At 52.9% G+C, this 27,974-nt stretch overlaps 2 protein-coding genes and 1 long non-coding RNA gene across 6 annotated transcripts in view; 1 reads left to right on the top strand and 2 right to left on the bottom strand.

Moving 5' to 3' along the window:
- The window catches only part of LOC113877745, a 126,761-nt gene extending 117,138 nt beyond the window's left edge, over window positions 1-9,623 (bottom strand). For both annotated transcript variants that reach the window (XR_003506802.1, XR_003506803.1), the window contains exon 1: window positions 9,540-9,623. This is a non-coding gene — a long non-coding RNA (uncharacterized LOC113877745). The remainder of the gene's footprint in view (window positions 1-9,539) is intronic.
- Window positions 9,281-18,737, top strand: CBX2 (chromobox 2). Of its 3 annotated transcripts, none has more exons than XM_027518159.1 (5): window positions 9,281-9,453; window positions 9,525-9,568; window positions 10,631-10,696; window positions 12,985-13,187; window positions 14,355-18,737. In XM_027518159.1, exons 4-5 carry the CDS (start codon window positions 13,155-13,157, stop codon window positions 15,657-15,659), a joined length of 1,338 nt encoding a protein of 445 aa, XP_027373960.1. In that variant the 5' UTR covers window positions 9,281-9,453; window positions 9,525-9,568; window positions 10,631-10,696; window positions 12,985-13,154; the 3' UTR covers window positions 15,660-18,737. The 3 variants fall into 3 exon arrangements, with proteins under 3 accessions (XP_027373960.1, XP_027373959.1, XP_027373961.1); XM_027518158.1 differs by having other exon boundaries at window positions 9,292-9,453; window positions 13,082-13,187; XM_027518160.1 differs by having other exon boundaries at window positions 9,313-9,453; window positions 10,631-10,890; window positions 13,082-13,187.
- Window positions 18,738-22,245: 3,508 nt separating this feature from the next.
- Window positions 22,246-27,137, bottom strand: CBX8 (chromobox 8). The gene is made up of 5 exons (XM_027518157.1): window positions 26,976-27,137; window positions 26,561-26,604; window positions 26,310-26,375; window positions 26,115-26,181; window positions 22,246-25,663 (listed from the first exon to the last, which is right to left on the bottom strand). The coding sequence occupies exons 1-5, from the start codon at window positions 27,042-27,044 to the stop codon at window positions 24,776-24,778; spliced, it is 1,134 nt and encodes a 377-aa protein (XP_027373958.1). The 5' UTR covers window positions 27,045-27,137; the 3' UTR covers window positions 22,246-24,775.
- Between the last annotated feature and the right edge of the window lie 837 nt (window positions 27,138-27,974).

The following is a 27,974-nucleotide window of genomic DNA, read 5'->3' as shown; positions in this document are numbered from 1 at the left end:
GAACCCAAAATTTACCTTGCAAATTCCCATCTGCATGCATCCTCATTATTTTGTTCCACTCTGTCTACTGAGTCTCAGTCTCAATTCGGTCACTCAGTCGTGTCCGACTCTTTGTGGCCCCATGGACTGCAGCAGGCCAGGCTTCCCTGTCCATCACCAACTCCTGGAACTTGCTCAAACTCATGTCCATCGAGTTGATGATGCTATCCAACCATCTCATCCTCTGTCGTCCTCTTCTCCTGCTTTCAATCTTTCTCAGCGTCAGGGTCTTTTCCGAGGAGTCAGTTCTTCATATCAGGTGGCCAAAGTATTGGAGTTTCAGCTTCAGCATCAGTCCTCCCAATGAATATTCAGGACTGATTTCCTTTAGGATGGACTGGTTGGATCTCTATGCAGTCCAAGGGACTCTCAGGAGTCTTCTCCAACACCACAGTTCAAAAGCATCAATTCTCCAGTGCTCAGCTTTCTTTATGGTCCAACTCTTACATCCATAAATGACTACTGGAAAAAACCATACCCTTGACTAGATGGACCTTTGTTGGCAAAGTAATATCTCTACTTTTTAATATCCTATCTAGGTTGGTCATAGCTTTTCTTCTCAGGAGCAAGTGTCTTTTAATTTCATGGCTGCAGTCACCATCTGCAGTGATTTTGGAGCCCAAGATAATAAAGTCTTTCACTGTTTCCATTGTTTTCTCATCTATTTGCCATGAAATGATGAGACTGAATGCCACGATCTTCGTTTTTTGAATGTTGAGTTTTAAGCCAGCTTTTTCACTCTCTTCTTTCACTTTCATCAAGAGGCTCTTTAGTTCTTCTTAGCTTTCTGCCATAAAGGTAGTGTCATCTGAGCATCCGAGGTTGTTGATATTGAATTTGTGGGTATTGTGGGTACTGTCTGGAGAAGGAAACGGCAACCCACTCCAGTGTTCTTGCCTGGAGAATCCCAGGGAAGGCGGAGCCTGGTGGGCTGCTGTCTACGGGGTCGCACAGAGTCGGACACTACTGAAGCGACTTAGCAGTAGCAGTGAGTACTGTCTACTGAAGTTGTGGGTACACTGTCGTGTTATTCATTCTGGGACACATGCTCCCATCCAGCAACGTTCACACTAGGCCATGAGGCTCTAGAAAGCACTTGTATTAAGTGAAAGTTGCTCAGTTGTGTCCAGCTCTTTGTAACCCATGGACTATACAGTCCATGGAATTCTCTAGGCCAGAATACTGGAGTGGGTAGCCTTTCCCTTCTCCAGGGGATCTTCCTAACCCAGGGATTGAACCCAGGTCTCCCACATTGCAGCCAGATTCTTTACCAGCTGAGCCACCAGGAAAGCTCAAGAATACTGCAGTGGGTAGCCTGGGTATCCCTTCTCCAGCAGATCTTCCCAACCCAGGAATCGAACCAGGGTCTCCAAGAAATATGAAATGGGGATGTTGACAGCAGCCCCTTTCACTTATAAAGCCTGGACATGTAAAATAGATTTCCTCCCCAAAGAGGAATAGCCTATAAAAATACCTCAAAAGACAGTGGCCACCACCGTCAGCACTGAGAGTTATTCGAAATGCTCTCGGAACCTGTGAGAACGTGCCCAGTCAAAGGACATGGCCGTGCACTGCGATTAAATTAACAGCGTTTCAACATGTTTTGTTTCTGCAGTCGCCATGGACACTTCTGCTGCAGGCCTGCATCCCTCTCACAGTCCAGCAAACAGAAAAACTCGGTTCTTTAAACAAATGCTACTCTTTGCTGCAAGAGCTAAACACAGGGACAACTCAGCATCTGTGAATCGGGATCTAGTTATATCAACAATACATCCAACTACGGAATATCATGAAGAGACTCAAAGGAGCCAGGTAGATCTATCCACTTGATGGGGCCTATAACCTTCAAGCCATACAGCTAAGAGGGAAAAAAAAAAAAAAGCAGCATGCAGAACAGCCTTAGTGCACTACCATCTGTGTGATCAAAAGAAACCAGTGGGACCTTGGGGCAAGAGGAAATGCTCCACACATCCTTGCTGGTTCAGGTACCCCTGGAAGAAAACCTAGGAAGCGGTAGCATTTGTTGCTTCCAGAGTGAAGAATCATACTGCTGAGGACAGGAAAGGGAAAGGGAGCTTTTTCAGTATCTGTCTGAAATGGCAACCCACTCCAATATTCTTGCCTGGAGAATCCCATGGACAGAGGATCCTGGCAGGCTGTCTAGTCCAGAGGCTTGCAAAGAGTCAGACATGACTGAGCATGCACACACACACACACTCTGAACCTTCTGGCAGCAGGGCATGTCTCACTCTCCTTGCTGAGTCGACAGCCATGACGGTCCACAGTGGTGGAGGAACACAGCTGGAGGCTGGGGACCTGGCAAGATGCTGCCCAGCAAAAGCAGAAGATCAGCCTTGGACACATCAAACTGGATATTCCCTCATCCTCTGGGCACCCCGTGCTCACCTGCAATGTGGAATTTTCTCCGTGCGTTCTGGTTTACCATTCCTAGTCTCCAAATGCAATTCCTCTGATTATCATTGAGATTTTTGCCAACAAGAAGCAGGAAATGGCTTTTGTAAAAAAGTCGCGTCCTGGGGACTTCCATGGTGGTCCAATGGCTAAGACTCCAGGCTCCCAATGCAGGGGACCTGGGTTCAATTCCTGGTCAGGGAACTAGGTCCCACATGCTGCAACTAAGACTCAGTGCAGTCAGGTAAATAAATAAACACTTTATACTAAAAATTTTAAAATAAAATGAAAACTGTGTGTCCTTTGAACTTATCTTCATAGTCTCTCACCAAAACAACAGGATTAAAGACAGAAACATAAATCTCTTGTCTTGTGAGACCTGAGCAACATTTCTTTCTTTGGGTTCTTTTAGACAAGAAGTAATCCAGCTAACGAAGGGAGTGAAATAGAGCATACATTTGATTCAGAGGGGGATTTGCAACCCAATTCTCAGATCCATCACTCCTGAAACCCCTGGGTTTATCAATGGTACCCAAAGGATGTATAGAGGATGTTCATGATCACCTCCAGCATCCAGGGAGAACAATTAGCAACCTCATGATGTATATTCGTTTACCGCTTTGAATCTCCAAACTAATTACTGATTTTTAAGTAAGGGCTTCACACTAAAATTTAAAACTTTTATGTGTAAGTTATTGTTAAATTTGTGAAAATAATGGATTTCACACTGGGAAACTGCACTCATAAAACCTTTTTTACACTCGAACAATCCTGTACCAGGCAAAGATCTTGAAAAAAAGCAGATGTGGGATGCGCAACAGACGTGACTAATTTGTGTTTGAGTGCCACTGAAACCAGCTAAACATTAAACACTTTCAGAAATGCCCTAGACGGACTTACACCTCCTGGAGGTGTTGAGAATGTGGGGACAGAAGCAACCCTATCTACCTGGGGTGGAAGTGTAAATCAGTGCAGGCCCTTGGGGCACACTTTGGCAATAGGCAACAAAAAACATGTAGACTCATTGTCCTTCAGTACAGCATCTAGGCATGCCATCCCAGAGATGTGCTAGCATCTTGCACAAGCAAAGATAGAGATGTTCAACCAGTCACAATGGCCATCCTCAAAAAGTCTACAAATAATAAATGCTACAAAGGGTATAGAGAAAAGGGGACCCTCCCACACTGTTGGTGGCAATGTAAATTGGTGCAGCCACAATGGAAAACACTATGAAGTTTCATTAAAAAAAACTACAGATAGAGTTACCATATGATCCAGCAATCCCACTCCTAGAGAAAAATCTCATATCCAGAGAAAACTCTAACTCAAAAAGATACATATACTCCAGGGTTCACAGCAGCACCATTTACAATACCAGGACATGGAAGCAACCTCAATGCCCATCGACAGATGAATGGATAAAGAAGATGTGATACATATACACAATGGAATACTACTCAGCCATAAAAATGAATTAAATAATGTCATTTGCAGCAACATGGATGAACCTAGAGATTATCATACTAAGCGAAGTCAAGTCATATAGAGAAAAACAAATATCATATGATATCACTTATATGGAAAATCTAAAAAGAAAATGATATAAACAAACTTATTTACAAAACAGAAAGAGACTCACAGACATAGAAAACAAACTTACGGTTACCAAAGGGGAAAGAGGGGGCAGGGATAAACTAGGAGTTTGAAATTAGCAGATACAAACTATTATATATAATATAGATAGGGGCTTCCTTGGTGGTCCAGTAATTAAGAATCTGCCTTGCAATACAACAGACGCTGGTTCCATCCCTGATCTGGGAAGATCCCACATGCCTCAGGGCAACCAAGCCTGTGTGCCACCGCTACTGAAGCCTGTGCTCCTCAACAACAGAAGTCCCTGCAACAAGAAGCACATGCACTGCAACCAGAGAGGAGCCCCGGCTCTTCGAAACTAGAGAAAACCCGTGCAGCAACAAAGACCCACCACAGCTACAAAATTTTTTTAAGAAATAAAATAAATAACAAGGTTCTACTGTATAGCACAGGACACTATATTCAATACCTTGTAATAAATTATAATGGAAAAGAATCTGAAAAAGAAAATATATACATACACAGAGACACACATGCATAACTGAATCGCTTAGCTAGAAGCTAACACAACATTGAAAATCAACTGTACTTCAGTTTCAAAAAATAAAGATGTTCTCACTGCATTAGCTGTAAGAAATTAGAATCATGCACTTATATGAGTGCAGAATTAATAAATGACAGTCTTTAAAAACAAAATCCACATACAAGGGAGGTCTCTCACAGAGGGTTGCGGTCTGGTCTCCAAAGTACAATCATGAAGGATTGGTTAATTGCTGTTTCCTCCCTCCTACAACAGTGTTCCTTAACCTCCCCAGGCCCCAGGATCCAGGTGAGTCCAGTCTGTGCTCCTGTTTAGGGGCCATGCAATAGGTTAGGTGGCCTGGGGCGGGTCCCAGGTGCTTGAAAAGCTTCAGCCCTGGAGGGCCTACTACGTGCCCAGCTGCCTCTCCACTTCCAGATGTGGCCTGCCCGCCCCCAACAGGCGTGTGTAGGAAATGGCAGGAATGGGCTTCACGGCCGCATGACCTGAAGCAATTTAGGATTCCTTCTCCTGTAAAATGTGGGCTGGGACAGGCTGCCCTTTGTAAGAAGTGTTCTAAGCACTGTGAGCTGTAGTAGGCCTCTGGGATCTCCAGGGTCAGGATCTCTGGGGGTGGGGCCCAAAGGTCAATATTTGCATGGTTTGCCCAGGGGATTCTTAGGCAAACTGAAAGCTTGAGAACTTCTGCAAGGGCCCTAACTGTGCTTATTTTAACTTGAGTTCTGATACATAAACACTGTGTGTCACGTACGTATAATATTTATCCACTGCATATACAGAATCAGCATCACATAACACAGCTCGCCTGTAAGTTACTTCCGTCTTGCAAATGTGAGGGGACCTGGTTGGGGGACAATTCAAGATCGTGCAATGTATTATATATATCCTGAGTTTCTCCCATGCAGACCATTGAGCATGTATCTGGTGTGGATGGTGTTACTTACTCCTTTCAGTCAACTCTGATTACAATAACGAGACAGTATTTGTAGAAAAACTAAGAGCTGTCCCAAAACTGTTTTGTAAGACATTGATCTTGTTCAGCCAACAAGAGTGTCTGACTTTTTTACAACCCCATGGACTGTAGCCCGCCAGGGTCCTCTGTCCGTGAGATTTCTCAGGCAAGAATAAGTGGGTTGCCACTTCCTTCCTTCAATCCCAACCCAGGGATTGAACCTGCGTCTCTTGTGTCTCCTGTTGGCAGGCAGATTCTTCACCATAGATGGTTGATGGTTTAGTCACCAAGTTGCATCCTACTCTGGGAATCCCACGAACTGTAGCCCGCCAGGCTCCCTGTCCATGAGATTTCCCAGGCAAGAATACTGGAGTGGGTTGACATTTCCTTCTCCAGGGGATCTTACAGACCCAGGGATTGAACCAGGGTCTCCTCCTTTGCAGTCTGATACTTTACCGACTGAGCCACCTGGGAATTCCTTTGTAAGATGTTGCCAGTGTTATTTAGTTTTAACTGCCAAAGCTGACAGATCAAGGGTACTTGCTTCATCTCAATTCCTGACTTTTCCATCAACTTGAGAATAATACTGTCACGTCCGTCATTCACTTCGTGCCTCGGTATCTTTGCTTTCAGATCCATAAGGGCAGCATGAAAATATGTAACTTTTCTTAGTGGTATTTCCGACATTAATTAGTTCATATTTTTCATTGACACTGTCACTTGCATTAAAAAAAATGGCATTAAAGGGAGTATGTATGTTTACCTGTATGTCTGTATTGTTAAATCTTTTTTGTATGTGTTTCAAACATTCTTAGACAGTAAAGCATAAATGGGAATGTAGATAAGTTATTTATGTTCCAGGATTAAGTAAGTACATTACTTTCTTAGAAAATATGTTTATAGTCCTTGCATTCCTAAGGATGTATACTGCCCAATACTGAACCACTAGCTGTGCTGTGCTGTGCTTAGTCATTCAGTCGTGTCCAACTCTTTGCGACCCCATGAACTGTAGCCCATCAGGCTCCTCTGTCCATGGGGATTCTCCAGGCAAGAATACTACTAGAGTGGGTTGCCATGCCCTCCTCCAGAGGATCTTCCCAACCCAGGAATCAAACCCAGGTCTCCCAAATTGCAGGCAGACTCTTTACCATCTAAGCCACCAGGGAAGCCCTAACCACTAGTTTATGCGTGGCTATTTAAATTTAAGTTATTTAAAATAAAATAAAGGGACTTCCTTGGCAGTCCAGCAGTTAAGACGCCACACTTTCAATGTAGTGGGCTCGGGTTCAAGCCCTGTTCATGGAACTAAGATCCCATGTGCCATGAGGTGTGGCTAAAAAAAAAAAAAAATTAAAATGTAATTCCTCAGCAGCACATTTCAAGTGTTCACTAGCCACAGATGGCTGGTGACTAACACACTGAAGCACACGAACATAAGGCATTTCCAACATTTCCATGCTCTCTGAAAGTTCTACTAGACAGCACTGTTACAGACGCTATACTATATCCAGTCATGTCTAGATGACAGCAAATGCTGGGGAACCATTCGTTGAATGAACAAGAAAATAATTAGCTCTAATTTGTCTTAATAATTCTTAAATGTGACAGTGAAAACAGAATCAGCTTTAGCCCAAACCCATGTTTTGACACAACTGGATTAGCGGGAATCATTCCTTGATTCTGCCAACTTCCAGTTTTGTTTTTAAGGAACACTTCACAAATTTTGGATCATATCTCACCCTATTTATCTGAGAATTTAATTCTATTTAAATCTGTCATATTTGTTTCTCCCAGTAAATCACCTAAACATTATTTGACCCAAACTGGGTGGTCCCAGTTGGATAGACGATATATGTATTAAATCTTCCAGGAAATCGATTTTTTCTTTTTCCCCAGTAAGTTGGGGTCGAATTCTAGACAAATTTATTTCTCAGAGGAAGAAAGAATTCTCTTAAGTTTTCTTTAAAAAAAAAAAAGCAAGTATCCCAGGATACCATATATCATCAAGAGGGAAATGGAAACTTCCAGGACAAAAACCTCACACCCAAGATGAATTCTGCAAAGAATGGTGAGTTGAAACTGATCCAGCTATTTGTTGGATTACAATAAATACACCTTTGGCATCAGCCCCACAATTTACTGCCTGGCTCCAGAAGATGAGGATACAAAAGGAGCTAGAAATTGTACACAGCTCTCTTTATCCCAGGAGTGCAGGTTTTACCCCAAAAGAGGGGTTCCAGGCTGCAGCTCCTCCAAAGTAAGCAATCAAATCCCCCTCCAATCTTCCTCTTCCCCACCTCCTTTGCAAACAATATCTGAGTTTGCAAATGTTACCCAAGTTCCCTCCAGGATTATCAAAGGACTGTAACCTACTTAACCAAATAAACTGAAGAACATGCCAAAAACTGAAAGATGGGCTTCTGCAGTTCCAAATTTTCTACAGTAGGCCTTTCCCGTTAAAACAGCAACAAAAGCACACTTCTCCTGCAGAATCTTTTATAAATATGGTTTTAATGATTAAAATTACATTGACAGTCTATTGCAACAAGAAACGACTTTTCGATTTGCTCAACACAGAGAGTACTTTGCAGCTGTGCCCAAGGGAAAAGCAAAACCAGAAAATGAATTTTGTGTTAAATTGTACTGATGTGAAAAAAGTTAGCACTAACGTATTACTTTATTAACTTTAATAACGCTACCTTTATTACTCATTTGACTTGCTCTGATTCAACAGCTAAATGATTTAACAGGAAAGTTGTTCATGGAACACTGTTCTCAACAGCACAAAAGGGTCATTGCCGAAGATGGCCCTTCAGGACTCCAGGGCACCCCTAACTCTAAACGCGGTCCAGTCTGCTCTCTGCCGCATGCAACTGGTCCAACGGATATCCACTGCCAAATCCTAGCGGGCCCATTAATGACTTAGTCCTAGGTTAGAGCCATCTCCTCAAATTTCGATCCCTTCCCCGCCACGTTCATTTTCTTAAAATTATGCAACAAAATATTTAAAAGGTGCAGTTGCTTTCCCGCTACGTGCGCCCTAAAACTTGGGGGTTGAGTGCCACTTTTAACAAAGTAAGAAGGAAGAGCCGTTCGTTTTCAGCTGATTCATTTTCCTCTCTGCCTTTGGGGGGAAAAGTTGGGCTGCTCCGTTTTTGCTGCTCACCTCTTCCCCTCGTATTTTGTCTCCCATTCCTTCCCCACCCTCTTCCAGCCCGTTTCGCTCCCGCGCAAAACAGTCCGACCGCTCGAGACCAAGTTCAAAAATACTGAGGGCACCTGGGCCCTCCGCGCTCCAAGCAGCGCCCCTCGGGGGCAGGGGCAGGAAGCAGCCGCCTTCGCCGCATCCCAACTTCCCCCCATTCGGGCCAGAACAATGGCTTTTTGCCCGGAAAACGAAGTTCGGCGGAGGCCGGGCGAGCCCCGCAGACCAAGCGGGACTTGGCCGGTGATCGCCAGGTCAGAAGAAGGGAGGCGCTTCCTTCTTCCTCGCTAGGGACCTGCCCCAGCTTAGTGGACCCCCGGCGCCACCCGTGCCCCCAACCCAGCAAGACCAAGCGCGCGCGGGACCCCCGCCCCGGGCGCGAAGCCGAGCCCGCGGTGAACAATGCGCGCCCCGCCTCCTGGCACCGCCCCCACGCGCTCATTGGCCCGCTCCGGAACAGGGCGGCCCGCGGGGGCGGGTGGCGGGCTGGGGCGCGAGGGGTGCGGTGGCGGTGCGCGTGCGCGGGGCGGGCCTGCGCGGGGCGGGGGCGGTGCTTTGTGTGAGGCCGGCAGGGCGCGCGGCAGCTCTGGCTGTGCGGGGAGCGGCAGGCGCCGCGGTCGGGGCGGGGCGCGCGGCAGCATGGAGGAGCTGAGCAGCGTGGGCGAGCAGGTCTTCGCCGCCGAATGCATCTTGAGCAAGCGGCTCCGCAAGGTGCGTGCGGCCCGGCCTGCGCCCGCCCGTGCCCGCCCACCCCGGCTCACGCGCCTCTTCTCTCCCTGCAGGGCAAGCTGGAGTACCTGGTCAAGTGGCGCGGCTGGTCCTCCAAGTGAGTCCCCAACAATGCGGTGCCCGTCTTCCCGCCCGCGCCACCTCGGTGTGTGGTGGGAGAGCGGTGTGGGTTCCTCGCCCGCGCCGTCGGGGGGCGTCCGCGCGCCCGGCGGGAAGTTTGCGGGGGGCTCCGCGGGCTCCTCGAGTTTGGCGGTTAGGGGACGCCCAGCGTGCGCGGGGTGCCCTTTGTTTACAAGCCCGCGGGGCGCGGGGCTGGGCGGCCTCCCCGGAAGCCCCTCCGGCCCTCCCAGCTCCGCTCCGGGCTCCCGGGCCGCCTCTCCCCACGCCCGGCCCGCGCCCCTCCGGCGCCGCTCGTTCCTCCCGCGCCCATTTGTTGCATACGCCCCCGCCCGCCTCAACCGTCCCCGCGGGACTCCAGCCCCCCTCCTCTAGTCCGTATTTTCCCCGGCTGTAACCTGAGCTTTCTATTCATGGATGTAGGGCTCCTTTTTTTTTTTTTTTTCCTTTCCCCTCTTAATGGAAGGGAGGGAACTTGGCATCCCGGAAGGGGCTCTATTTACAGGCGATTCGCGCAGACCCGGTTCCCCCTTCTTCCCGGACCGCACTTTTCTTTCTTTGCTTTCCCCACTGGGTGCCCCGGCCGGTGTTGGCCTGGATGCCAGCAACATTGTTCTTAATCTTTGGGCTGCGTTTCTGTGCCCCTAAGCGTCCCCCTCTCAGCATCCTGTAGGGAGCCTTCCCTTCCCTCCCTGGCTCCGGGCCAGAGTTTGGGGTCTTCCCTTTCTGCAACTTTCCATTTTATTGCGATTTGTTTTCTTCCTGTGGGAGGCTGTAGAGTCCTCCTGAGGCCGGGTGTTAATTGGGGGTGGAGGCAATGGTTTCCCTTTGAGTTTGAGGACAAGGTGTTGGCTTCAGAACTGAGTGTCCCGGGAGTTCATCCTGGATGTGGGTGAGACCGTGGGGAACAGTCCCCAGTACCCCACTTCCCTGGCTGCCAGCAGGCATCAGGGAATAGTGGGGCAACCCCCACTTGGGCTGGTTTCGGAAGTGGCTGGTCGCTGCCTAGAACTTTAAGATGTCCTGTTCTTTGCTTTTCCAGACACAACAGCTGGGAGCCAGAGGAAAATATCCTGGACCCGAGGCTGCTCTTGGCCTTCCAGAAGAAGTGAGAAAGTTAACCAACCTGTGGGAGGGGGAAGCCAGTTGGGGGGACGCTGGCCTGTCACACAGTCATTCAGGGCAGTGCTGGCCCTCCAGAGTTCCTGGGCTTGGGCTGTAGTTTGAAGTCCCAGGTGAGTCGTCTTCTCCCTCCCTTCCCTCGGAGAGCCAGCACTGTGTCCAGATCTTGGGAATCCCTGAGTAAGTGCTGCTTTTGGTCTTTGTGACAGACTTGCCAAAATGAACCTTCTTGGACATCCTTTGTGAAAAGTTCTGGCTTTTCTTCTTGGCCTTTGCTGTTGACTAGCTTGCAAACAGCATTAATAAAAACCAGGGTGGCAGGTTTGCCCTAAAAAATGCAGACCTGGCCTCCCAGTCCTCATGCGTGGATTGAGCAAAAGAAGGCTCACAGAGGGAACAGGAACACACAGCAGAAAGTTATGCCTCCCGTGGTGTGTCTGGGCCAGGAGCAGCACGTTTATTTTTTTCCCGTGCTGCAAAACAGCTGGTCCCAAGTGAGCACCATGGGGGCCCCCCTCAGCAGTCTCAGGGGCTGAATTTGCTGCTGTAATTCAAGATGTCATATCTATTTTTAGGCAGGAGACTTGGGTTAAGAGAAGCCTCTTTGAAATACAGGGGAAAGTGTGGTGAGTGACTTGTGATGGCATAAGGTTCCAGGGAATCCCAGAGCAGACTGGTGGGGGTAAGGTGTGGGAACTGCCCTGTTGGTTGCTGCTGTTTAGTCACTAAGTCGTGTCTGACTCTTCTGCGACCCCATGGACTGTAGTCCACCAGGCTTCTCTGTTAGTGGGATTTCCTAGGCAAGAATACTGGAGCAAGTTGCCATTTCCTTCTCCAGGGGATCTTTCTGACCCAGGAAGTGAACCTGAATCTCCTGCGTTAGCAGACGGATTCTTTACCACTGAGCCACCAGGGAAACCCCTTGCCCTGTTGGTAGAGGTTGATAAATTAAGTGCCCAAAAGCTTTCTCAGATGGGGTCGATCCAGCCAGCTGTTCTCTGTTGGTTCAACCTATGGCCGCCATTTTTTTGCTCTAGCAAGACGTTGTAGGTCTTCTCAAACGGGCCATGGAATGAGGGGGAAAGTAAGAGATTTCAGTATGGGTTGAGAGAGAAGACAATGAGCATATGCTTGCCTCGATACCTTTGAAAAAACTTACCAGCAGGCTTGCTGTCTGCTATTTAATTCATAACTCAAGTGCTGTAGGTCCCAAGGGGTGGGAGCTGGTACCTTTTTCTGTAAGTGTCCTGATTGTCCAGAGAGTGTGTGTCCTTCACTTCACTTTTACTTACAGTACAACAGGCAAGAACTGAGGTTAGCAGATGTCACAGAGATAGATGCAAGAGTTTAAAAGAACCATGGGGTACTCTGGTTTACATCACAGGGGTGATAAAACTGGGAGGTGGGTGCTCTGCCTTGTTCTTTTCACCCCCAGAGATTCCCCTCCGATCTAAGAACTGGTGGTTATTTGCTTGGTGTGGGGATGTGGTCTTTGACTGTCAGGGGAAGTCCATATTCTGGGCCCATGGGTACAGGTTAATGTGTCAGCAGAGACCCATGAGTGCTCCTGTCCTTTTAGGAGACAGGCTGGGGCTGCTCTAAGAGATCACCTTACAGGTGCCTATGAGATGATGTTTGCCCATTTTAATTACCAGGAAAATACTTCAGATAGAGCCTCTCCCCCTGGGGTAGCCTGGAATACATGCTTTCGGGGTGGTGGGTGGGGGCGGCTCTTTTGGCCCTCTGACCCTGAGTCATGGAGCTAGTTAACACTGTCCTGCCTTGAGCCCCAGCCACCATGCAGTCAGATACCGCCAGTACTTCCATCAGAACAGAGTCTAGGAACAGAAAGAACCAGAAAAAGGAAACAGGGAAAGAAATATATGCTGGGAGCACTGGCTCTGGGTAAGACCGTGGGGAAGAAGACCCCTTGGTTACCCCAGTGCTCCCATGACTGAGATTTTATGCAGGATGTAGAGAGGTGGAGAGTGGAGGGCAGTGGTCCTCACTCCCTGGCCCTGGACTCTCTTGTTTGGACTGAGAAAGTTGGACCATGTGACCATGAAGCCTCCTTCTAGTGGTAGTATAGAATTTCTGCTGTACTATCTCCCTGCAGATTTGCACAAAGTTGTTTTAAGAGGAATCAGAGAAAACTGGGAATAATTCCTTTCCCAGCTTTGCTTGAATTTCTTGACTTGTCTTTACTGAAACGTAAATGAAAGGGATCTGCACTTCTGCCTTGGATCTGTTCATTAACAGGGTATGTTTTTGCAGGGAAACTGGTGATAAGCTACCTGGGGGGATTTGAAGCCATAGGGTTCCAGGATAGCCGAAGGAAAAGTCTGTGACTCTGATTGCTGATTGTCTTCAGGGAACACGAGAAGGAGGTGCAGAACCGGAAGAGAGGCAAGCGGCCCAGGGGCAGGCCGAGGAAGCACACCGTGATGTCCTCCTGCAGCCGACACTCCAAGCTCAAGGTGGGTGGCTACTGCCCTGGATTTGGCGGCTTACCCCCAAGTGCTGGCTCTCTGCCGGCCCAGTGAAAAGTGGTGGCAGGAGGGTTGCAGGCTTGGGGGAAGGAGGCCAGCTGGCATCTCCAGGCAAGTCTTTCCCTTGCTCAGAAGACTTTGGCTCTGCTTCCCCCTGGACTGCCACTCTGAGGCTCTGCCAGCAGGGGGCAACAGTGAACCTCAATTCTCTGCCTCCTGCCCTGTCCCTCTGGGGTGGCCGAGCACCACCCCCACCCCAGCTGGTTTCTTACTCTGGTGAGGTCCACTCTGTGCTACTTTCTCACCTCCAGTGGCTTACAAGGAACAAAAAACAGGACACATGTATACAGTAGGTGCTCATAGGCGTGCCAGGTAGGTGCACACATGCCTGGGCTCCATGGCACAGCTGCAAGATCAGACGTGTCTTTGATTTCTCTCTTGAAGACGCTGCCCTCCAGGCCTGAACGCACACGTTGGCTTGAGAAGCGGCAGCAAGGTGGGGAGCTGGCCAGGCAAGGAGACTCCAGACTCCTTGGGCTTGATTCCAACATCCCCAGTTTGGGGCAGAAGAGCTTTGTGGCCAAGAGCAGGTGTTGGCTCAGTCTCCCTAAAGTACCCCTTTACACAGGGACCTGAGAACCAGGAAAGTGTTCCAAATTAGTGTCTGGGATGACACCCCGAGGATGTGGAGGGCAGTGGTTGGTTTTCCTGTGTGCTGGAAGGATCTGAAGGGATCATCTTTGGAAATGGAGAGATTGAAGCAAGATATCCTGGTCGCAGAGCCCTTGCACACACTGCTTCACTCCACCCTGCCCCTCTGAGACACGTGAATTGTGCTGTTCTGAATTTCCCTGTGCCAGGTGTCTGCCAAGGGCCGGGAGCTTCTCACAGGCCCCTGGAAGGCGCAGGGCCCAGTGTCAGCCTGCGAATGTTTCTGTCCATCACTCAGGCTTCTCTTTGTGAGCCACCTGTTTTTCTTTGTTCTCTTTCACTTCTAACTGCGCTGCTTAGGACATCAGAACCAGACTGTGAGATCGCTCCCTCCTGGCCGCCTCTCTGGTCTGGAAGCTGCAGGAGGGGCTGGCTCCAAGGTGTCCAGTGAATGCCCCTGGAGACCAGGCTTTAGAAGTGACACCTCATCCTTTGTTGTTGCAGGAATCTGACGCCCCTTCCAAATCTAAATCCAGCAGCTCTTCCTCTTCCTCCACGTCCTCCTCTTCCTCCTCAGAGGAAGAGGAGGACAGTGACCTAGATGCCAAGAGGGGCCCACGGGGCCGCGAGACTCACCCGGTGCCTCAAAAGAAGGCCCAGATCCTGGTAGCCAAGCCTGAACTGAAGGACCCCATCCGGAAGAAGCGGGGCCGCAAGCCCCTGCCCCCGGAGCAGAAGGCAGCCCGGAGGCCCGTGAGCCTGGCCAAGGTACTAAAGACGGCCCGGAAGGACCTGGGGGCACCCTCAGGCAAGCTGCCCCCTCCACTCAGCGCCCCTGTGGCCGGCCTGGCGGCCCTGAAGGCCCATGCCAAGGAGGCTTGTGGTGGCCCCAGTGCCATGGCCACCCCGGAGAACTTGGCCAGCCTGATGAAGGGCATGGCCGGCAGCCCCAGCCGTGGGGGCATCAGCTGGCAGAGCTCCATCGTGCACTACATGAACCGGATGAGCCAGAGCCAGGCCCAGGCTGCCGGCAGACTGGCCCTCAGGGCCCCAGCGACCGGCAAGTGCAGCCTCGGGCTGGACCTCAAGATGAGGACGCAGAAGGGGGAGCTGGGGATAAGCCCCCCAGGAAACAAAGTCCCAAAGACCCCGAGTGGAGCTGTAGAGCAGAAAATAGGGAGCACAGGAGGGCCCCCGCACGTCCACAGTGGCAACAAGGTCCTTGCTGGGTGCCTGGGCCCCCAGCCTGCACCCCCCCAGGAACTAAGCCTCCAGGTCTTGGACTTACAGAGTGTCAAGAATGGCACGCCAGCAGGGGGCATGGTCGTCCGCCACGCCCCAGCCACCAAGGGCGTTCCTGCCACCAACCCAGCCACTGGGAAGGGTGCTGGGGGCGGCCCCACTGCAGGAAGTGGGACCGGCCTGCCCACCGATGTCAGCAAGGGTGAAAAGCTGGTCTCCAGAGCGGCCGCCATGCCCACCCCTGCAGGCAAGAGGGACTGTGGGAAGGGCAGCACGGCCCCCGGGCAGGAGGGCCACCCGACGTCAGGAGAAGCGCGGAAGACAGCTGCACTCTCTGAGATGAGTACCGGTGAGGAGAACAGCAGCTCCGACTCAGACCCTGACTCGGCCTCCCTGCCCAGCGCCGGGCAGAACCTCTCCGTGTCCGTCCAGACCAGCCAGGACTGGAAACCCACCCGCAGCCTCATCGAGCACGTCTTCGTCACCGATGTCACCGCCAACCTCATCACCGTTACGGTGAAGGAGTCTCCCACCAGTGTGGGCTTCTTCAACCTGAGACATTACTGACGCAGCCTGGCTGCCCTGGCTCCCCTGCCCTTCTCTGGCCTCTGGCTATGCTTTGACACGTGGCTTGCATCCCAAGTCCTCTCCAGGGGCCAGTGGCCTTCAGGGGCAGACTTGGGTGGGAGTTCCCCTGGGCCCAGCCTTCCCTGTGACTTGAACAGGGGAGGCACCGTGATGCCTTGCCGCCTAGCCTTCACCCTTGTTCCTACCTCTGGGCCTTTGCATTGCTCCCCATTTGCCTCAGGAAGTCTGGGTGGCCGCCTGGGGCTCGGTGAAATGTTCCCAAGAGCGTCCTGTGTTTCTTAAGCCCGACCACGTTCACTATTTGAACTGCCTTCGTGGTTTGTGATGACAGCAGTGGTCAGCTTGCCTCCCCGTCTCCCCCGGGCACTGGTGTTAAGAGGAGGGGTCTTCTCCAGGTCCAGCTTGGTGGTTCTTGCCAGTGGCTGGAAGAGAGGGTTGCTTAAGGCTCGGGGGAGGTAAGGCCTGGGGGGTGCCACTCCTGGGAGTACTCTGCTCAGGTTGTGGGAGGAGCGGGGAAGGGGGCATGCTGGTCAGAACCCCCGACTCAGAGCACCGCCTGAGCCGGCAAGGGTGAGGACACTGTTCACCTCCCTGTCTGCTCTCACCTCAGACGGCTGAGGGCTTGTGGCCTTAACGTTAGCCATCAGGCATGGCAGTTGGAATCAGGAACCCTAGAGAGGTAGGTGTGGGTGCCGTCTCACCCTGATTCAGATTAACAGCTGCAGCCCCCACATGTTGACCCAGAGTCCAACACGGGCAGGGAGGGGGCTGGTCCCAGAGCTGTTCGCCCAAACCTCCCAAGCTCGGGGGACAGAAGGAGAAGGGCATACTTCCACTGCCCTCCTTTCTGCCACCCGGTGCAAGGACTGCCTTAGTCCTAATCGTGGCCCCGCAAACTGGGCCATGTGGGCAGTTGCTGGTAGTCTTGCTTCCCTTCCCCTTGGCTGGCTTCCTGCACTTCCCACCTACCTCCCCTGACAATCCCCCCCACCCCTGCACCTCTGGGGGTTCCATATTCTCTTTCCCAGCTGAGCAGCTGTTTCTCCGTACCATTTGGGAAGTGGGACAAATCTGAGTGGTCCACCTGGCAGAGGGTCTCCAGAAAGGCTGGAGCTGCCAGACCAACTGCCTCCCCCGAGATGGCTGAGTCCAGAAGCAGTCTTGGCAATTCCAGCCAACAACAGAATTGCTGTTACTGACTTGGGGCAGAGAGGTGCATCAGTGAGTGGAGTCACTGGTCTTTGATGCCAAAAAGAGAAGTGGGAATGCAGGGAACTTTATTTCTGCTTCAATTACCGGTTAACATCAGCCAGCAGGTGTAGAGTCTTCTGTTGTTCCCATAACCCTGAGGGCAGGGGACACAGTGGGCTCTAGTGTCTGAGGGTAGGCCTCCCAGAACTCCAGCCCCCCCAGTCCCTCACCCTCCATGCCAAATAGGAAGATACGGCTTTTGTGTAGCCAAATCAATTTCAACAGTGTGCCTTTGGGGACAGATCCACATCCAAGACCTGGTTGAGGGGTGTCCAGATGCAGTTTCCGACTCGTGTGTGATAGCCATGCTATCTGCAATTGGAATGGTGCCCACTTGGGCAGACCCAAGGGCTGGGGGTCCCAGACAGCCAGGCTAAAACTGGAAAGTGGGCCATAAAGGGGAAGAATGCTCCCTCCACTACCCCAGCAGGAGATGGAGAGATGCCAGTGCACTGCCCTGTCTGGAAGAAAGGGGTGCCAGCACACTGGTCCCCTGGCACCAGCCTCATTCCTGTCCCCGGATGCCCCTGGGTGTGACTAAAGGGACTCTCGGGCTGCCTCCCCATCAGAGGAGCTCATAACCTTCAAGTTGTGCTGCCTTAGAGGCTGCAGAGCCAGGCCAGCAGCGGCTCTCCCCTTCACACCTTCAGGGTACCCCTGTTCTGGACTAACCATACAGTTCCAGCCGCCAGGTCTTCAAACCCCAACTGGGTGCCTTTCTGTTTACCAGCTACTTCAATCCCAAAGTTTGAATCTGCAAACATCTTACTCCCAGCCACTTTGCCTTCTTGCTGTGTTGCATGTTTTTTCTTGGTGCTTGTGAGCCCAAGCGGTTCATGTCTCTTAAGTGTGAGTGTGTGTATACACACGTGCAGGCGTGACAGCCTTCGCTGAAGAGTTAGATGCTTAGAGTTGGTTGTCATGTTTACCGATAAATAAAAGCAGTACTTTTCCATTTGCTACTGCTGTGTGTGTGTGTGTGTGTGGCTAAGCATTGGTCACACATTTAACTGATTTCTTTATCCTGCAGGGTTTCCTATGCTGAACTGCATCACAATGTATATTGAGTGTTGTTTTAATCCTGTTTTGTCAGTTTGCTTCCGTATTGGATAGGAAGAGTGGCCAGTCTTGTCTTCTATAGGGGATTTGGCATATTTTTATATATATATTTTTCATACCAAAAAGAGTGTCCCTTGTTTGGGGTTACACTCAAACATTCTGACCTGACTAAGAGGGCTCTAGGCCTAGAGGTTTTATTAGGAGAGAACTTTGGGGGAGGACCAGAGTTTTGGACCATTGCCAATCACTAGCTTGATTTGTGTTTTTTAATTTAAAAAAAAACAAAGCCCCATCATTCATGTATGCCACTTCTAATTACTTTAAACTATGGGTGTTTGTTTGCTTTTTTTTAAAGAGAACAAAAGTGGATATGTTATTGCCTTGGGAAACTTAAGATCTTTGTTGAAACAGTACAGCAGCCCAGCCCCCATATTCAGTCGGACCAACTAGTTAAAAGGAAAAACTTCCCCCAGGAAACTCACAGCGGTTTAGGGGGGAAAGGGTGGGAGGAGAGGAAGATCGTACCTAGAGGACCAGATCTTTGCTCACATACATCTAAAGGTTCTGTGGATTTTCTAGTTTTGTTTTGTTTTGTTTTTGAAAACTAACACTAGCAATAGGTTGCTGATCTTTTTAGACGGATGTTAATTTATTTTGTAGGGGAGAGTCATTAGCAGATGGTATCAGAGGGTTTTTGTCTTAACTTTTTGTTAACTCTTGGTATATCAATAAATTCTTAACTTTCCAGCTTGGTGTGTGTCATGAGTGATACCCAGAAACAGCAGTCTCTTCACTTTACCTTTCTTGAGGCAAAATACTTATCTCAACTTGAATCATGGGGTGAAAAAATGAAAGGCTTTGCAGAAGTTTCAGCCACTTTAATGGGGTCAAAAAAATGTTTTTCTAAGCAAAGGGGTGGGTTTGATTATGAGTCCCTACACCAGCATTTCCCAGATAAGGCAGTTGGACACTGAAGGGGACATTTGGCAATGTCGAGTGTGGTTGTCACAACAGGGGGCAGGAGTGAGTGTTATTGCTACTGGCATCTAGTGGATAGAGGCCAGGGATGCTGCGGTATGTCACAAGTCAAGCTCACTTTGAGACATCTCCCAGAAACTAATACTTTAAAACAAACCAAAATTTCCACATGTGCATATGCACACCCCACCCCCAGTATCCAAATGATCCTGTGTTGGAAAGCTACTCAACCCCTTGAATCCACCACATGTGGTAACACTTTAAAAGGACACAGCTATAAAATTCAGGGGAGTAGCCATGAAGCACAAGAATCTTTGAATCAGTGGTGCTACTGTGACTCCTAACCCATGGCTCATAATAAAAGAGACAGTTTGCTTATTATATAACCTTCCCTGGTCCTTTAAGGTTTGCATTACCCTCATTATGAATTTATTCATACATTTCAGCCTCCAGGGAGAAGGAAGCTCCCTTTGAAGTAAAGAGAAGTTGGCCCTGGATGTTGGCCACCACTGGTTGAAAGGCTAGCTGGGGTGAAGGCCTGAATGTTTTAGTTCAGGAAGAGATTCGCACTACAAAAATGCTTCTTCCCCCAGCTCTGGCCGGCTCCAGAAAAGGCCTGCGAATTTGAAATCATTCTTGCGGGGAAGGCTACTGGCATGTTTTCTTTTGTTGTGCCTTCGGAGGCCGGCGTTGCTTTCTTTTGGAGAAGGTGAACAGGGATGACCCTAGTCGTCCTGTCCTCTGGCTTTTGAGGGCAGCAGAAGGGATTGGGGATGGCCACGAAAGAGCAGGCTAGAGGAGTAACAACCCGCGCGGCTCCCGGTGGCGAGCCCATTTGTACAGAGCGACAGCCAGACGTGTACGGGGGGCCCTGACCCACACTGGCCTTTGTTAGTTTCTGCGCTGCTGATCTGATCGCCTAATCCACCGCCTTCCCAGAAGAATGGGTTGGGCTGCCAAGGGGCCCGACCCGGCCCGAGGGCCCGGCCCGCGGCCTCCCTAGGGCTCAGCCCCGCGCCGTTGGATCCAGCACGAGGGTGCCTGGCGGATCCGGCCGCTGGACACCTTCTTCCCTACCTTTGTGGCTAGAGGGCCTGGCCGAAGGGAGGTCGCGGAGGGGGCGCCCACGGTGGCCCACTCTAGAGTACTTTTGGGATGGAGAGACGTTTCCTGCTCCCCTCGCGACTCAGAAAGGCATCGCCGCCGGGAGTGGGTGAGCGCCAGTGAGTGGGGTTGAGGCCATCGCCTCTAGAGGGCGCGCGCAACCCGCGAAGATCGGGCCGCTGGCGCTTTGGACGCGCGAGGGACATTCCCCACCCCCGGTTCCGAGCTGCCAAAGGGAACCAAATTGCACGACCCGCAACACAATTGCTCTGAAACACACACACACCCAACAGTCTCCAAATTTTTAGGAAGTAAGCCCCAGCCCCAAGCCCCTTTCCTCCTGTCCAGGGTCCAAAGGCTGGAGGTTGGGCCTGATCAAGCACTAAGACGCCCCCAACTCGAACCCCTGTTGGATTCCAGGCCCCCTCTGGCCCTGGGGGACTCTGGGTGAGAAGATGGGAAAAGAATATGAGCCCCCCACCCCCAATCCTGGGGCAGGCCTGTTCACTATTGAGTTTCCCGCACACAGCCCAGGGCCTCGACTAGTATCTGTACTGTTAAGCATCAAAGGGGGGACCCCCCAAAAAAAACCCACCAACCCAATGCTCTCTCTCTAAAGACCCATAAAGATTCCAGTTCAACCAGTATGTGTGCTGGGCCAAGCTCCCTGCTGGCTGCGGCAGCAGTAGATGGCCCTGCCCTTTGGAGGCAGAGGCATGCCTCAGCCCCAGGCAGCACCACAGGCCCAGGCCTCCACACCTGGTGTCTTTCCCAGAGCATCTGCCCACGTTATGGAAACCCGCCGGAAAAGCACCAGATTAAGGCCAAGGCTGGTGGTGGCCAGACAGCCGGGGAAAGGGGGCAGAGTCGGGGCCCTCCCATCTCCCTGTCTTCCAAAGCACGAGCCCACTAGGCTACCCAATGCGGGAGAGAGTCTCTGTGGAGAGACGGGGCCACGGCCTGGGGGCTGGCCCCCCGCTGCAATCCTCCCCAAGCCACTGCACTCCACTCCCCACCCTCTGACTCTGCCCACCAGCCCAGCCCCTCACGTCGGAAGGCTGGCCCACGGCCCCAAAGCCAGGTGCCTGGCCTCTCCCTCCGTCCCAGGTCCACATACAGGCCACAGACTAGAGGAAGAAGGCGGGAGAGCTCCGCCAGACGCGGGGTCACCGACTCAATGGGCAAGAATAGGAGATGCGCCAGCCTACCCGTGCCCACAGCCCTTCCAGTTCTGCCAAGTGCGCCTAGATTCGCGCTTGCTTTTCCTGGTGGCGACGTCTGCTAGGTCTCTGGGGCGGGGCGGGGTGAAACTGCGCTCAGTGCGGTGGCCCTTTTGGGGTCCCGAAGGCGGCTCTCCTGTGCAGGCTTCACGACCTCACCCCATTGCTGCAAAGTCTTCGGCCAGGAAAATCTGAGGACCCCCCACCGCACCCTGTGTTCTGCGCTACCCCGAACCATTTCTCTCCCAGAGTTGGAGGTGTTGCTCCCCCAGACCAGGGACTGAGAGGCTAGGGGGATGTTGGCGGGGGCGGGGGGCGCGGGGCTGCGCCTCGGCAGCTCTGGGTTCACTAATCACATCAGCGCGCTCTGCGCCGGCTCGGAGCAGCCAGTTGCCTAGCAATACCCGCGAACTCAATTCCTCAATCAATAGGCGCGAGGAGCTGCAATTCGGGGAGCGCTGGCGAGGCTAGGTGGGCCTGGGGGGCGGGTCCCAGGACAGCACTGGTGAGCAGGTGGGGAAGCCGGAGCAGCGTGGCACCGAGGCGCGGGGCGTCAGGGACCCGGACATCAGGCCTGGGGGTGGGGTGCGCCGAGGGAGTCCCGCCAGGAGAAATGGGAACCCAGAGGTCGCGCCCATCTCCCCGGGATCCCCGAGTTCTGCCCAGACCGCAGAGAAGTGCAGTCCGTAGGTGAGGAAAGCCAGGACCTTCCCCTTTAGGAGGCTAAGAAAAGTCACTTACCGCTCCCTCCCAACCCTACCCTTCTGCCCCGCCTGATTGGCATCCCCCCAGCTGGGGAATGGCCTACTGGAAACAGAATCGTCCAGGGCCGATAGGGGCGAGAGAGGCGGGTGGGATGGGTCATGAGCGAGGAGGGAAGGGTCCTCTCCTCCCGGGGCGCCTGTTCCCTCTTCTCGAGGGCCGGAAAAAAGGAATAAAATCCGAAACACGTCTCTATTTACAAAGTATATATTTAAACACGTAAAAAGCGGTATTGGATACAGACATTCACAACCGCAGAAGATACGTGCCAAGCTTCACTCGAGCTGAGGCGGAGATCGATTCGAGATTTGTACAAATCTTAGAATTAAATAAACCCAACACCCGCACATCTCGCGCGGTTGCAGACGCCCAGCCCCGCGGCCCCTGCCCTGCCCACCCACCCCCAGGTCAGCGTCGCAAGAGCGAGCAAAGGAGACACGCAGACGGCCACGGACAGAAGACAGGACAGATAGGCGGTGGGGCAAACCAGGGCAGGGGAAGGTCGGAGGGAAGAGGCAAAGTCAGCCCCGAGGGAGGGAGATGAGGGTGAAGGCAGGAAAGGAGGGAGGGAAGGCGGCAGCCAGGTAAAGACATTGGTCCTGGAATGACCGTCCACTCGGTAACAGACATGTCCCTTCAATGAAGTTTCATCTGAAAATAGCGTCGACATTTAAATAGATACACTTGATCAACGGCGCTTCTTTATACAAAGTCTAAAATACCAGTTTTACAAATGTGAGCAGATAAAAATCCCCATTCCACGGGCTTTTTATAGGCGCAATTTGATAATTAAAAAAGAAAAATCCTGTAGTACTCCGTCTTCCTCTTTTTTACCCCCTCACTTCAAAGGCAAGAAAGTCTGGAGGAGAGGCTGCGAAGAGGGAGTAGGAATACGGGGAGTGCAGAAGAGAAACCAGGCGGGGGTCCCCGCCAAATCCCCCCAGGATTGAGAAGTTTCCCCCTCAGTCCCGGCTCCCCGCCTGTACCGCCGGGAGTCTGTGCTTCCTCCCAAAGCGCCGGGCCCCCTCGCCCCTCCCTCCACTAGCAATGGGAAGTTAGATTCCCTCTGGCCCTTTAAGGGTGGGGGAGGGCGAGGAGGCCGCAGGACCAGTCCTCGAAGGGACCGGGATGTGAGGGGGGCAGATTTGTGCTTTTGAGTCAAAAGAGGGGCGCGCGTCCTGCGTCCTTGGAACACAGCGTGGTCACGAGTCGGCCGGGGCGGGGGCGTCCAGGGACCCGCCGCCGCGCGCAGGCCTCCCCAGCCGCGCCGGCCGTCTCTTCTCCAGCTCCCCTCTCCTCCCTCCCCCTCTGGCGGAGTTTGAATGTCGAGTTCAAATAGAGAACACTCCGCGAATCGAAAAGGCCTATAAATTATAGCTTTTGCTTTTAAGAAAGGGGGGGAAAAAAAAAGGAAAAAGGAAAAGTTCTGATGCGCTCTCTTGGATGGAAACCTCCCCTCGCCCCTCCTTCCCTGGCCCCGCCGAAGCTGCCGGGGTGCCAGTCCTGCCCAGCTCCGAGCTGGAGCCCAGACCTTCACCGCACTCCCAGCCGAGCTGCGACCAGGGCCTGGGTGCTAAGCCTCCGCTCCCAGCCGCCCCCCACCCCCGTGGGTCCCTCTGGGTGGGCCTGTCCGGCCGGGCGTTCTCCTGGGAGGGGGCGGCCCGCCCTCCCCGAGGGAGGGGGACTAGTCCAATCTTCCTGGGAGATGGGGGTCACCGTCTCTCCTGGCGAAGCTAGAAGACGCGAAAAAGAAAAGTCCACCCCCGAACATTTCTCTCGTAAAACAGCAACTGTCTCGAACTCTGGGCACCGACATGCAATCCTCCCAATTTATCCTGGCATTTCGGGAATGTAAACAGATTCGCTGGATTTCTTTTCTTTCTGTGAAGTAAGGAAAGGAATCGAGGGAACTGGGAGGTTTTGTCCACATGACATACCTACGATCCGATCTGCGTGTACAACACACACATCTCCCGTAAAGTGCTTTTTCCTGGTGTGGTCCTGGGGGGACTCTGCTGCTCCCCACCCACCCGCAACTTTTTACCTTCAACTTCACACACAAAAAAATTACTCCAGTTAATACTTTGCTTTTCCCCCAACAGATTTCTTAATCTTAAAACAACAACCACCAAAAAAAAAAAAAAAAAGGAAAAAGACTGACCCCACCTCCTCCCTTTCTGATTGGGGAACCAATCTTTTGTTGGCCTGGCCAACCAATGGGAAGAGAGGAAAAAATCCGGGTCCTGCCTTGGTTCCAGGGGTCTGCCCTGGGGCTGTGGGAAAAAGGAGGAGGGGTGAGGTGGGCTGGCTGAGTCCCTCCAGACACCATCAGAGGCCAAGTGCCCAGGTCTTCATCCTCCCTACTGCCCTGGGTGGCTGTCAGACCCCTCCTGCCCCAACTCAGCCTGCCTTCCCCAACTAAACCACACTGAGTCTCTCTCTCTCCTTGTTTAAATAAAACAACTTCAAGAGTTGAAATATATATATTTAGATATTTTTTCTTAAATAACATATTTACATCTAATAGAAAATATAACTCTAGAGATAATCTTTCCAACCAAAACTGAGGGGGGAGGGACGAAAGGAAAGGGGTTGTGTGAAGGTAGGGAAGGGACAGGGCCAGCCAGAAGGCCGCCTCCCCACCCAGAAATAAAAAGCATTATGCCAAGTTTGCACTCTCTCTCTCCTGCTCCCTGGTCTTGGGACCACCCACCCAGATATTCATCTTTTCTCTTTAAAAAACCCTTGGTCCGTGTTACTTTCCTTAATGGTGACGGTCAAAAAGTTTGAGGTCACGTCGGTGACCACCACCTTCTCCAGGTTGGTCAGAGAGGGGCTCCAGGATTCTTCCTCTGGGTCCCCCAGGATTCTGGCCACTGGGATTCTGGCGATGAGGGAGGGCCTTCCCCCTTGCGCCCCCATGTCCCGATACAAGCCCCCCACAGAGCCAGGGGTGCCTGAGCCGTGCCTGACCCGGGGGCCACCAGGGTCCAGGGTGCCCTGGCCTTTGGCCTCCAGGAAGGCAGCCCTGTGCTTTATGACCCTGGCCGGAAAGGTGTCCACAGCCAGCTTGCCTGTGGCCTCAGCGGGGCTAGGGCTGGCCACACCACACTGGGCCAGGTCCGAGTCCTGCCTTCGAGCCAGCTGGATCACGCTGTGGCCAGCTGGGAACTTTCCTGCCCCGGAAGCAGTGTCGTCCAGCTTCCTGCCCTTGAGGTAATCTCCGAGGCCATCACTGGGTTCTCCCAAGGGCCTTTGTGAGGGGTCTAGGAGCTCTTTCCGGGGCTTGGGACCTCGCTTCTTGGAGCTGTCACCTGGCGAGCTGGGTTTGTCATCTGCACGGCTGGTGCCCCGTTCACGCTCCCGCTCTCGTTCCCTCTCCCTCTCTCGCTCCCGGTCGCGCTCGCGGTCCCGAGAGGGCTCCACTCGGCAGGTGCTGCTGGTGCTGCTGCTGCTTCCCGGTGGGGAAAGACCCATGTTCCGAAGGCCCTCACGGGACCGGGAAGTAGAGGCCAGTTCTTGGGGTGAGCGGCCTGGGTAGGGGATCCGAATGCCTCGGGCTGAGTCACTTCGGAACTCGTATGTTTTGGCCTTTGCCTTGGCCTGGGCCTTCAGGAAGAGAGGATAGTGTCAAGAACCCAGCAGGGCCCTTGCCCCGCCCCCACCTCCCCCATCGCTCTTCCAGCCCCAGCCTCCCAGCTTCACCCTCTGATGCCTTGGAATTCCCATATAGGTAGGGGTGAAGCATAGGGGTATCAGTTTGTCTGGAAGCAAAGGGGTAGAAGATTTGTCTGGAAGCAGTCATTTGTACCAAGTACCTTTCTTGTAGTTGATTATGTCTATTTTAGATGGTTGAGGGGGTCTGATAAAGGAATTCTAGTTTGGCTAAGCCCCTCCCCTCAGATACCCTTAGCGGTGAAGTGACTCGGTGACAGCCTGTCTAGGGACTCCCTCCTAGATTACAAACAGCACACCCCAATGGTTCATAACCCCTCATGGCCTGCTTCCCACAAACTGACACAAGAACACTACTGCCCACCATTGGACACTGTCACCCTACCTTGAGCAGAAAGGTTTTGGGTTTGGGTCCTCGTTTTTTGGGGCCATACAGCTCCATCTCTCGCTCCCTGCAGAAAGAAAGAAGGGGGGAAAGGGGTGCGTGAGTGAAGAAACCAAGTGCGCCTCCAGTTGAGGCTGGACAGGAGCCACCCTTCGTGTTTCTAAGTGAGAAGCTGAAGCCTGGAAGGGCCTGTACCTTTCCTCAAAGGCTGCGAGCAGGCGAGCATCCAGGATGTTTTCTTCGGGTTCCCATGTGCTGTACCTAAAGGAAATCAGGAAGAAGTGGGCGTCAGTCCAGGGAGCAGAGAAAGAACCGCGGGTGTGCATGTGTATGTCTGTAACTTTTCTTGTTGCATTGTATTGTATTTCAATGTAAAGGGAAAAAGAGGAAGAAAGAAAGCTCCGGAATAACAGTCTGGGGTTGAGAATTGCACAGAACCTACTTACTTCTGCGACCAGCCCTTCCATTTCACGAGGTATTCCATGCGTCCCTGAAGATGCAAAAAGGAAATTGTGTGTGCAAGGGGAAAAATGCATGACGGGGACACGAGAAATACATGCAAAAAATGCATGCACCGAATGAATGCGCTAAATCCCACCGCGAAAAGGCACGCGTCCGCTGCATAACCCCCTGCACGAAACGCTGCACATAGTGCATGCACCGGCATTCATTCCCCCCACCCCGCCCCCCACCCATGCAATCTGTGCATCGCTGCAAGTCTAAGGAAAGCGCTTGGGCTCAGAGCCGCCGCCACGGCCGCGGCCGCTGCTGGGACCTGGGGGAAGGGAAGCTGGGTTGCAGCAGGGGGAGGGAACCCGGGCCGGGAGGGGAGGGCTCGGCCCAAGGCCCGGGGGCACCTACTTTCCGGATGCGCCGCTTCAGGAGGGCTTCGGCCGCGAACACCCGCTCCCCCACCGCTGAAAGCTCCATGTTGACTCGGCGCTTCCCCCCTTGGCCGCTTCCAGGAGCAGAAAAGCAGCAGCCAGCGCACGACAGACCATAATACTCTCCCGCTGACGTCAGTTCTCCTCCCCCTCCCGCGCGCTCGCTCCCTCCCCGCCCCCTCCCTCGCCCAGCTCCCTCCTCCCCTCTTGCCCCGCGCTTCCTCCCGCCCCACGTGTTGCTAACGACGTTGCTAAAGCCGAGCGGCCAGAGCCAGCTCTCCCGCGCTCTGATTGGGCGAACTCCGGGCCACGCCCCTCTCGCTTTCTCCCCCGCGTTGCTACGTGACCCGCGTTCCAATCGCCAGGGGGCGGAGTCCGAGACGACTCCGGAGACTGAGCGCGAGGGGGGGGTGGGGCCGCCGCCGGAAGTGGCGTAGCGTGGAGGCGGGCTCGGCCGCTGTCAGTCTGTCGGGCTGGCAGGGGGGCCGTCCACCCTCGGTCCCCACCGGGGCCCCCTCCCCCGCCGCTAAGATGTCCCCCCGGTGCTCAGCGTCCCCCACAGCTCTCGCTGGAACCCTGGTGGCGGTGTCAGCTAGGCCCCGCCCCCTGGGCGACCCCCAGCCCGCCCCACCCCCACCGCCAGGACTCGCGTCGTTCCCTCCCCCCGCCGCCGCCCGCGCCGCACAATGCACAATGCACAGGTGCTGGGGCGCCGCGGGCCGCGCCCGAACCCCCTAGTGCCGGCGACGCGCCCCTCGCCAGCGTTCCCACCCGGCCCCCTCCCCCCGGGTTGCACACCCGACCCTCGGTCTCCATGGCAACGGCCTCCCCCCGCTGCCGCCAGCCCCATCCCGCTAACAAATCAATGTGCCTGTGTCTCCTTCTCCGGTCGCGCAACCCTGCCCTCGGCCACCCTCCGGGCCCTGCGAGGCGGGCTGGGCTCGAGCGCTCGCCCCCAGCTTGGAGGCCGAATGCA

This window comes from Bos indicus x Bos taurus, chromosome 19 (assembly GCF_003369695.1).
Source record: "Bos indicus x Bos taurus breed Angus x Brahman F1 hybrid chromosome 19, Bos_hybrid_MaternalHap_v2.0, whole genome shotgun sequence".
Taxonomy (NCBI): domain Eukaryota; kingdom Metazoa; phylum Chordata; class Mammalia; order Artiodactyla; family Bovidae; genus Bos; species Bos indicus x Bos taurus.
This window is presented reverse-complemented; position numbering and strand designations above follow the sequence as displayed.

Bases quoted from the DNA above. Each gene is read 5' to 3' on its own strand.
- CBX2 (XM_027518158.1), top strand. From the start codon at position 9,382: ATGGAGGAGCTGAGCAGCGTGGGCGAGCAGGTCTTCGCCGCCGAATGC. The intron at 9,454-9,524 runs GTGCGTGCGGCC...CTCTCCCTGCAG, and splicing joins TGAGCAAGCGGCTCCGCAAG to GGCAAGCTGGAGTACCTGGT. The intron at 13,188-14,354 runs GTGGGTGGCTAC...TTGTTGTTGCAG, and splicing joins GCCGACACTCCAAGCTCAAG to GAATCTGACGCCCCTTCCAA.
- CBX8 (XM_027518157.1), bottom strand. From the start codon at position 27,044: ATGGAGCTTTCAGCGGTGGGGGAGCGGGTGTTCGCGGCCGAAGCCCTC. The intron at 26,182-26,309 runs GTACAGGCCCTT...TTCTTTCTGCAG, and splicing joins CTCGCAGCCTTTGAGGAAAG to GGAGCGAGAGATGGAGCTGT. The intron at 25,664-26,114 runs GTAGGGTGACAG...CTCTTCCTGAAG, and splicing joins CCAAAACCTTTCTGCTCAAG to GCCCAGGCCAAGGCAAAGGC.